A 10,301-nucleotide genomic window follows, 5' to 3' on the forward strand; every position below is an offset into this window, starting at 1 on the left:
AACATATTGCTTTTCTACAAGTGAGGCCAAGAGCCTTCCAGAAAACGTTTTTCAATTAACAGAACTGTCTTTAAAGCGTTTTGTAATAGTTTTTAATGCCATTTTTTAGTTAGTTTTCGTCTTGATCTGGTCACTAAATTTACCCTATTTTCACTTCAAAGTAACTATTTTGCCCTACTTTTTTACCGCATGGTCGCTTCTAGCCCTGATGGTAGCAATGGATAGCTCAACTGATTCCTCCACTTTTAATCTATCAATGAGAACAATTGTGCGGAAGTCTGGATTTGGACCCGGGACTCCACATTGGCGATCCATGCTAGTAACCCAAGCACGATTATTTAAAGCCGTAAGAGCAAGAGGGTTTCGACCGCTCATTCGTACAATGCCTTCTAAGGCAAAGAGGATTCGACTGCCAGTAGAACAATGCCTTATAAGGCTCAGAATGTTCGATAGCCTAATAGGATAAAGAGGAATTTGGCCGCCCATTTTAGAAAAGAGAGATTTGACTGTCCATTAGGGCAAAAATGAGTTGTTTAGTTTTGAGAACTAACAGCCTTAAATTTCCAGGCCCGAAATGGGCTTCTTGTGAGTGTATTATTTTGAGAAAAAATCTATATTAACTTATCGATAATTAGTCGGGTTTCAGCCCATTGTTAATAATGAAATTAAATATCAACCGGGTTTAATCCTAGACAGGTTTAGCCCATGGCAATCGATAGTAAAAAGTGGTCAAAATCTTCGCAAATCTGTCTCAGCCGAAGTTAATGAGGAATCTATGATCGAAAATTGATCACTGTCCTACGATTGACTGCAATGTTTTTTCTATTGAACGATTTACACATCTTAGGATTTAGTTTTTTCTATTGAAACATTGTAAAAAAAGACTATAGAGAACATAAAAGTGAAATAAAAATTTCAAATGCTTAAAGTTGTTTTTGACATTTCTTACGCACACTTCTTGAGCGTGTACAGATGAGACGGGACAATTAACCTCAAAAACTCTCGGTACAGAAAACGAGCAGCTGGTCGACACACGTGGTAGTTTTTCAGGTTGATTGTCCCAAAACTGAAAAGTGCTGGTGAAACAACCTGCATAATGTCACGAACACTACCAGCGGCAAATAGGACTGTTGTGTTCATTATGTTAATTTTAAATCATGCTCAGACATAATGAGACATCCTTTAACTGACCGTTTTGCCAATGTTAGATATGCACACCACTCTGCACAGTGGTTTAAAACTCGAAAAACGTGATCATGGGCTTTTTGATGCCTTAGATGTCAAAATAGCTTAGTGACATGTTCTACAATGTTTCATTATTTTTAATTGCTCATATTTTGCCATTATTATTTTTCTGATCGATTCACCTAAAAGTGAGATATTTTTTTTATTTTTTGAATTTGTCATCCAATCAAAATGATGTGTTCAGAAAACTTGTAGACAATATAATTTTAAAAAACTTTATAAAAGACTTTGAAGCTCTATCTCTCAAAACAACAGATTTATAAACATTTTTCTAAAAACTAACCTAAAAAACAAAATTTTCGTTTAACATTTTTCAAAGCGACTTTCGAGTCTTACTTTATATGAGAGAGTTGTAACAATTGTAAAAGTGCACAACTTCATTGAAGGTGTCAAGTTTCTATCTTGACGTTAATTGGTACTTTTTGTGTAATTACGTTTTAAAATTGCATATTTTCATTGATCCATATCTCTGAAAGTTGCAAACTTATGAAAACAAAATTATATGCATTTGAAAGGCACATTCTTGAGCTTTAATGAACATATAATTTCATTTGTATGTATCAGGTTTTACTACTAAAATCATTTATCTGAAAAATGGTAGTTTTGAAGTTTTTGTTAAGCCAGCCTGGCAAACTCTTGCTTTTTAGCAAAAGGAAGGATGAAATCTTCTTTTTTTTCTATTCCTATCGTTGACAAGTGAAGACGACAGTTCTTAATTTGTTAAGATTGAAGAGTTGGCCCTGTCTAGAAGCGTTAGTTCCATTATAGTTAGTAAATCATTTATCTGAAAGAAGGAAGTTTCGAAATAATGGGCATTTTGCGTATTTTATCTACACACATCTTTAAAAAATCTTGCCCTTTTAACACGAAAGTGGCATAGATGCATGATTTTGTAACCTTTAATTTGCATGGCTATCTTTATAGTTTTTTCTTTATTTATAAAGTTTTATTTTTGGTTAAATAGTTGTGTAAGAGAGTAAATTAGAATGAAATATTAAAATTAAAATTCATGATCTTCTTTTTCTGATTGTTCTAAATCAAGCTTTTTTTGCATCGGCAACAAAAGAAAAATGTGGTCTTGGTTTAGATTTTCTTAGGCTCGTTATAAGAGGGTCCGAAGATTCGAGCATCCGATGCATAAGGTCGATGTTTGTTGCTTGCCTTGAAAATTTTCAGGTGTGATGTTCTCTAAAATTTCAAATATCCTTATTCCTAGACTCTTGAGCGTCTTCGGATAATTGCCCAAAGGGTATTTAAAAGTGTATCACGATTTGAGCCCCATGAAATAAAATTTTGTGAACTGCTGCGGGTATATATGTAATACCACGGATACAAATTGACTAGTTTCATGGTCGTTTCCTTAGAAAACTTATCGAATTTTTCCACATTTATTTTCTGGCCAGAAGCCAAAACTAGCAGAATATCACCGCATCGTTGGATGACTTCCAAATCTATACCTTAAATATTAAAAGTTAGTAAAGAAAAAACAAATCGTAGTCTATAAGTACCATTGATTTCTGCAGATTTTTCAGATTCTTGAAAAAACGCCTTGCTGTATGTCCATCAGGTCTTTCAGATAAATGATTTACTAACTATAATGGAACTAACGCTTCTCGACAGGGACAACTCTTCAATCTTAACAAATTAAGAACTGTCGTCTTCACTTTTCAACGATAGGAATAGAAAAAAGAGAAGATTTCATCCTTCCTTTTGCTAAAAAGCAAGAGTTTGCCAGGCTGGCTTAACAAAAACTTCAAAACTACCATTTTTCAGATAAATGATTTTAGTAGTAAAACCTGATACATACAAATGAAATTATATGTTCATTAAAGCTCAAGAATGTGCCTTTCAAATGCATATAATTTTGTTTTCATAAGTTTGCAACTTTTAGAGATATGGATCAATGAAAATATGCAATTTTAAAACGTAATTACACAAAAAGTACCATTTAACGTATAGAAACTTGACACCTTCAATGAAGTTGTGCACTTTTACAATTGTTACAACTCTCTCATATAAAGTAAGACTCGAAAGTTGCTTTGAAAAAAGTTAAACGAAAATTTTGTTTTTTAGGTTAGTTTTTAGAAAAATGTTTAGAAATCTGTTGTTTTGAGAGATAGAGCTTCAAAGTCTTTTATAAAGTTTTTTAAAATTATATTGTCTACAAGTTTTCTGAACACATCATTTTGATTGGATGACAAATTCAAAAAATAAAAAAAATATCTCACTTTTAGGTGAATCGATCAGAAAAATAATAATGGCAAAATATGCGCAATTAAAAATAATGAAACATTGTAGAACATGTCACTAAGCTATTTTGACATCTAAGGCATCAAAAAGCCCATGATCACGTTTTTCGAGTTTTAAACCACTGTGCTCTGGAGGAATTCTTATAGGCTTCACATCACTCAGACATTTATATTAACACATTAAAATAGCAACACACACCACTTCTAGTTTGTTTCTAATTTGTTTTTGCGTAAACACACATTTGCTTTTTTTTCATGCAAGGCATATAAGTAAACGAAAATTACCGTGTTCTGTTCGGTAATTTTTTCGGTAAAAAAAATAAACGAACATCCGTAAATCGATTCTTCATTTACCGATGTTCGTTTATTTTTTACCGAAAAACTTACCGAACAGTTTAACGATTTACACATCTTAGGATTTCGTTAAAAATAATACCGAACTCGGTAATTTTCGTTTACTGTGTAGCAGGTTTGAAACAATTCACTTTTGAAGGTCCAGTTCAAATCACAAATTCAAATGGTACATATTCTTGCTCGAACGCTACGCGAACCGTTTTCTTGCGTTTCTGTTTCTTCTTTTGCTCGTAGCAGTGGTACAAAAGCTCCAATACGAATACAACCGTGGCCAGCAGCATCATGATCAGATAGAATACGAACAAAAATTTTAGCGACTCCATGTCAAACACTCTCTCGTACGGTTCCTGCTCATTTTCGGCGGTTCGTTTAATTTGCAACAGATACTCTACGATGTCCAGCTGTCGAGCTTGCTCCACCACGAATCCACTTTCGACGAATCGTGAGATCAAACCGTTGAAAGTTTCGATGAACGGGGACGATTTGGGTACGACCATAGATTTGTAAAACTCGTACACTGGTTCCGGGATTTCGTTCAGCGAAGATTTGAACTCCGGATGCCATTTGTAGCTTCCGGCCAACACCAGCGGAACATACATGTCCGAGATAAGAAAAGCGGAGTTGCGATTCCTGATAACATCTTCTAAGGCCGTTCTGATCAAGGAAGTCCCTTTGGTGTCCAAGCGCTTGGCGAGATTTCGATACATCGGATTCTCGAAGTTGCTTCCCTCGTCGATCACGATATGATGGTGATAGTTTGTAACCTTAAGTGCCAAATCCGTTTCCAAAAGCTGCTCGAGTGTATTGATGTGGTTCACGGCACGATTGCCCGGTTCCAAGTAACCGATCGTAACGGCTTGCCAAAGTGAATAAGACACTATATTATACACCAACAAACCGAATATGATGAATCTTTTTTTGAGTGCTACCGGCTGCCGAACCGAAACGTTGTAGATTATTCCGATCATTCTCATCACCGTTACTCCTAGAGGGCTGTGATCTTCAATCGGGAGGATGTGACTTTTCATTCTCTCCAATACTAGCAAGATGATTGGGATAACTATCGATAGAATCACATTCAGCATCATGTAGGCAATGCTGAAAGGATTTATCAGAATCATCCGCTTGTCACGTCCTGCGTAGTAATTACTGGGCACTAGAAACTTCAACTTATCCGTAGCAATGTAATTGAGATAGAAAACATTGAATTCGTTGTAGTTGTGGATGATTCGAGAGTTTGCAGCTAGATCAACCTGGCAGTTCTGGATCATTTCAAGTGAGCCCGCCAACGATCCATTGGGAAAGATGTAACCCATGGAAATTTCCAAATCCGAATGGATGAAATTGACGGTGAAATTCATTTTCTTTTGAAAGATATCCAGCAAATGCATATCTACATCTCTAATTGTGATGCTGTCTAAAATGCAATCAAACGCAGAAGTTGTTCCCTGGCTTTCATGCATGGCGACGGTTAAAGGGTGACCGTTAAGCTGTTTAGTCCTGGCCTCAATAAATTGGTCAAACTCCAGCAGGTAAACTTCCATTTCCTCTAGACTTCTCAACGATACGCATCGTAGATCTTCCAGCTGAACCGAGTCCGCTTGCCGTTCTTGCGTTCCGAAGGGTTCGAAGGTGCAGATTTTGATTTTATCGTCGCCTATCACGTTGATGACAACTACGTTCAGAAGCTTGTACCAGTTCCATGCATGGTGGAAAATGTAGGCTATCTTGCCCTTGGGCAAACGATACCCGATCAGCACAATCTTCGACTGCAGATTGCGATGTACCAGATTTGGCATAATTTCCTCAGTAAACGTCTCGGCCGTCCCCCAGGCGACAAAAGCTTCCACCGACGAGAAACCCGAGACGACCTCCTGGATATTGGACACCACCTCCTGCCGTTTGGCGTTCAGCTGTCGCTGGAAGCTTGAAAAGCAGTTAAAAGATAGAAAATTGAAATTGGCTTAATACGAGAAACAAGCTATCTTTCAATATAAAAAATTACAACTGAAACAAATTGTTTCGTTTCAGCAAACTTTAGCAAGTATATTTATTCAAAAAACGAGTTATGTCATTCCCTTCCTTCAGACGGTGTTTGTACTAAATCAGGCATAAAACTGAACCAAATTGTTACATCTACATTTTTTCGGTGTAAAATGTTGGAAAGATGATAATTCAATAATCCGCATTGAAGGCAGGTGTTTGACAAACACTTGTCTAGGCTTGCGATATAGCTAAGTTTGCAAGTCAGTTGCCCTCTGAGCCGATGTTCGTTAAAACGACTAAAGGGTGATACATTCAAAATTTGGTCAAGGGAAAACGCTTGTAAATCGGTGAAATCGTTTGTTTCAAAAATCAAATTAAATTTCTTTTTCAAGTTTAATTTGTATAAATTAGGAAAAATATTCAGTTAGGCTTCCGCTTTTCCAAATCCGAATTGCCGGGCCTTACGCTTAACCCCTGCCATCAGATTTTGTACAGCAACCTTGTCCACCTTCTTCGCCGCAGAAAGTCAGTTTGCCTTGAACTGCTGCTCGTCCTTAGCAGTATTTTTGATTTTCTTTAGCCCAGTATTTCTCAATTGGGCGGAGCTCTGGCGTGTTGGGAGGGTTCTTGTCCTTGGGAACCACCTGCACGTTGTTGGCGGCGTACCACTCCATGGCCTTTTTACCGTAATGGTAAGATGCCAAATCCGGCCAAAACAGTACAGAACAACCGTGTTTCTTCAAAAAAGGCAGCAGACGTTTATTCAAACACTCTTTCACGTAAATTTCTTGGTTGACAGTCCCGGAAGCTATGAAAATGCTCCTTTTCAAGCCACAGGTACAGATGGCTTGCCAAACCAGATATTTCTTCGCGAACTTTGACAGTTTCATGTGCTTGAAAATATCTGCTACCTTTCCCCTTCCTTTTGCCGTATAAAACTCCTGTCCCGGAAGCTGCTTGTAGTCGGCTTTGACGTAGGTTCCGTCGTCCATTACCACGCAGTCAAACTTCGTCAGCATCGTCGTGCACAGCCTCTGGGATCGTGCTTTGGCCGTCGTATTTTGTTTATCATCGCGATTTGGAGTCACTACCTTCTTGTAAGTCGTTAGTCTAGCTCGTTTTTTGGCTCGATGCACGGATGTAGACGATACACCCAACTTATTTGCGGCATCTCGGAGAGAGAGGTTAGGGTTTCGCTTGAAACTACCGGCAACTCTCTTTGTCGTCTCAGCGGCTTCCGGTTCTCGATTTCTCCCCGATCCAGACTTTCTGGCTGTCGACAAACGTTCCCCAAACACTTTAATTACATTTGTAACGGTTGATTTGGCAACTTTAAGCGATTTTGCCAGCTTTGCGTGCGAGTAGCTCGAATTTTCGCGATGCGCGAACAAAATTTTGATACGCTGCTCTTCTTCCTTGGACGGCATTTTGTCAACTGAAGAATGAATTCCAAAATCAAAATAGGAACAACGTTCTACACACACACACCTTCAAAATGAGGGGTGTTCAGGTTTTTAAATGCAAAATTGAAAGAAATGCGTCAAGTTGATATTGACCAAATTTTGACCGTATCACCCATTATAATCGAAAAAAACAAACACTTGTCAAATGCTTCAACCGAGAGAACCAGTAATTTACTCGAAAATGGCCTATTTTTTCAAAGAAAGCCTTTTAGTAGTCTCTCAAACGATAGTTTGGAAATATTTTTTTCCTAAAACATTAAGCTATGTATCTACGGCTTAATCAAACATCAAAAATGAATTTATTTTTGGAAAATTTCTATAGCGCAATTCTGTTTAGCAAAAGTGGTTTGTAGTCAGCAAAAAAACTTTAGAAAACTTTAGAGTTTTAGAATTTTTGATGCCTGTCCCAGCAAACATGAAAGTGTATCAGAAATGAAAACTTAGGCCGTTTACAATGGTGTTGCATTGCAATTTGTTGTAATTTCAACTGCATAGAGAAAAGATCGTATAAAATGTCGTCTGAACTAAGATTAAATCAGATATGATAGAAAGTCTGCCATGTTTGTAAATTTTGAAATTATTTCGCTACCGCGCGGGCTTCAAGTGAGAAAATCATCGTCATGCTCTCTCTGCAACCAGCAGTGCTGCTAAAAATCAGATAAAAATTGAATAATATTGATCAATGAGAGAACCGGAAAATATTGTCGCTGGCAACGGTTTGAAGGATATGAGAGCAAAATCTTGCGCTCTCTTGCATTCTTCCAATTGATACGAATAAGGTGTCGGATAACGCCCAATTGGTGTAGTTTTCGTCGCCTAAGAAAGAAAAGAAAATTTACGTACGTGTATTGCCTCCAATTTGGTAGGTAAATGATGTTTTTTTCAACTTTTATACGATCTTTCTATAATGTATATGGAACCTATATCAAAACAGCATAAGAATATAGGTACATAAAATCTGTTTCACGTAGAATCTGTCAAAAGTAAAAATGTCATTTTGTACGGTTTTAATTGCACTTTAAGGAAAAAAATACATTAAAATCATTCGTCAGCTTTTCGAATGAATTTTCAAACTTTTTTTGTGATACCACCCATCATTTTCTGCACAGTACTGCTGGTAACCTCATTCGCCATCTTATTCCACCACTTTTCCATTTGAGCGGGTTTTTTCATGGTTCTGCCACATTTCTTCAGTTTTCCCTTAACTATTGCCCAATATTTCTCGATGGGACGAAAATCCGGACAGTTTGGAGGATTGATACTTTTTTCAACAAAATCGATCTTGTTGTTTCCTTATACCACTTAACGACATCCCGGCTGTAGTGACAGCTTGCCAGGTCCGGCCAGAACTTCACCGGACCTTTGTGGGACCGAATGAATGGCAAAACTCTCTTCTAAAGACATTCTTCTTTGTAAACATTTCCATCCATTGTGTCCCCAGTGATGAAAATCTTAGTCTTCATCCCTACTACAACTACAGATTCCTTGCCAAATCATCAACTTACGAGCAAATTTATCTGCGAAAACAAACTTGAATCTACCCGCAACATTCCCTTTACGCTTCGCAAGGTAAAATTTGTTACCGGGTATTTGTCCAAAATCCATTTTGACGTAAGTTTCGTCGTCCATCAAAATGCATCCGTTGCACTTGGTCAACACTTTCTCGTACAACTTCCTTGCCCTGGTTTTGGCAACCAGGTTTTGTTTCAGAGCCCTGTTGGGGTGTTTGCTTGCATGATACTACCGCAAGCCTTCTCGCAAACAAACTCGTCGAGCTGTACTGTGGTTCGTCTTGAATTTTTTCGCCAAATCTCGCTAGGAGATTCCAGGATTATTGTGAAATGATCGAATTACCTTTGCTCGCAGCTTCCGGTCATATGTGGTTCCATTTTTACGCCTGGTTTGTTTTGCTCGATCCACCGTAAGGGTCTCCCGGTAACGTTGCAGCACCGAATTTACAGTCGATTTTGGATATTTCAGGAATTTCGCGATCTTTACCCCTGACCACGTCGGTTTCTCTACGTGAGTGTGCAGAATTTTCTCTCGCCTTTCGCATTCCATCGTCGATAACTTTTTACTGATTGCCTCAATCTTGATGAAATTTTCACCACTAAGTAAACAAACCATCCGGCTCAAAACACTGTCAATAGATTCGCGATGTGACAACTAGGGGCGCTGCAGTGAATGAAAAGATGCGACTAGATTCTATGTGAAACAGAATTTAAATGTTTGCTGGGATATTTCCAAGATTTATATTGAAGGAATACTAACAAATTGCTCTGAATTCGAACCTTCTGTCGTTTTCATTTATCACATCTGGTTTTGGTGTACAAATGTCGATTGAAAAATCGAAATACAACCACTTGAGCTTCATCCGTCATCGATAACTAATAAACGGATAAGTTCAATAAGCTATCCGTGGGGGATGAATAAGAAAAAATAATTGTTTTTTTTTTTAATTTTCATACCGAATTGAACAAAAACTAGTAAATTATCATTTTCCGACCTGATGTTCATCCATTGAGAATCAAAAATCTGGAGAACTCAGCAAATAGTCGTTATAATTTAAAAATCTGAATGATAGGAGATAAAAAAAAATCACAGAGAATAAGAGTTCAAGAAACTAAATACGAAATGAGAATCCAAATCAGAATCAGAATCACTTTCACCATTATCACTAAGAAAAAAAGGAAAAAGATTTGTTTCGAAATCAACGTTCTTACCGATTTTTCGAAATGATGTACACCGGATGGCTCTGGATCGCGCAGTCAGCTTCTTCAAAGAAAAATTCAAAAGCACACTCATTCACAATGATATTGACGTTATGGCAATCGGAAAAATAGTGATCGATAAGTTGCAATCTCAAACGGCATGAAATAGTTTCGGTGGGATCTTCGATAGTCCCCACTAGTTGCGATTCCACCCAAACCAGAGTCCCAAGGGAGCAAACGACAATTGTCCACCAGAACATCCCGAAAAATGCGACGAATTAGTGTAAGGTGGC

The 10,301-nt window shown here is 37.6% G+C and overlaps 1 protein-coding gene across 1 annotated transcript; it reads right to left on the reverse strand.

The window, feature by feature from the left end:
* Nucleotides 1-3,994: 3,994 nt before the first annotated feature.
* Nucleotides 3,995-10,268, reverse strand: LOC129738080 (uncharacterized). The gene is made up of 2 exons (XM_055729265.1): nucleotides 10,021-10,268; nucleotides 3,995-5,774 (listed from the first exon to the last, which is right to left on the reverse strand). The coding sequence occupies exons 1-2, from the start codon at nucleotides 10,266-10,268 to the stop codon at nucleotides 3,995-3,997; spliced, it is 2,028 nt and encodes a 675-aa protein (XP_055585240.1).
* Between the last annotated feature and the right edge of the window lie 33 nt (nucleotides 10,269-10,301).

Source organism: Uranotaenia lowii, chromosome 1 (genome assembly GCF_029784155.1).
Source record: "Uranotaenia lowii strain MFRU-FL chromosome 1, ASM2978415v1, whole genome shotgun sequence".
Taxonomy (NCBI): Eukaryota; Metazoa; Arthropoda; class Insecta; order Diptera; family Culicidae; genus Uranotaenia; species Uranotaenia lowii.

Excerpts from the sequence above, each read along its gene's own strand:
- LOC129738080 (XM_055729265.1), bottom strand. The coding sequence starts at position 10,268 with ATGTTCTGGTGGACAATTGTCGTTTGCTCCCTTGGGACTCTGGTTTGG. Across the intron at positions 5,775-10,020 it reads TACATCATTTCGAAAAATCG|CTTCCAGCGACAGCTGAACG; the intron begins GTAAGAACGTTG and ends CTGCTTTTCAAG.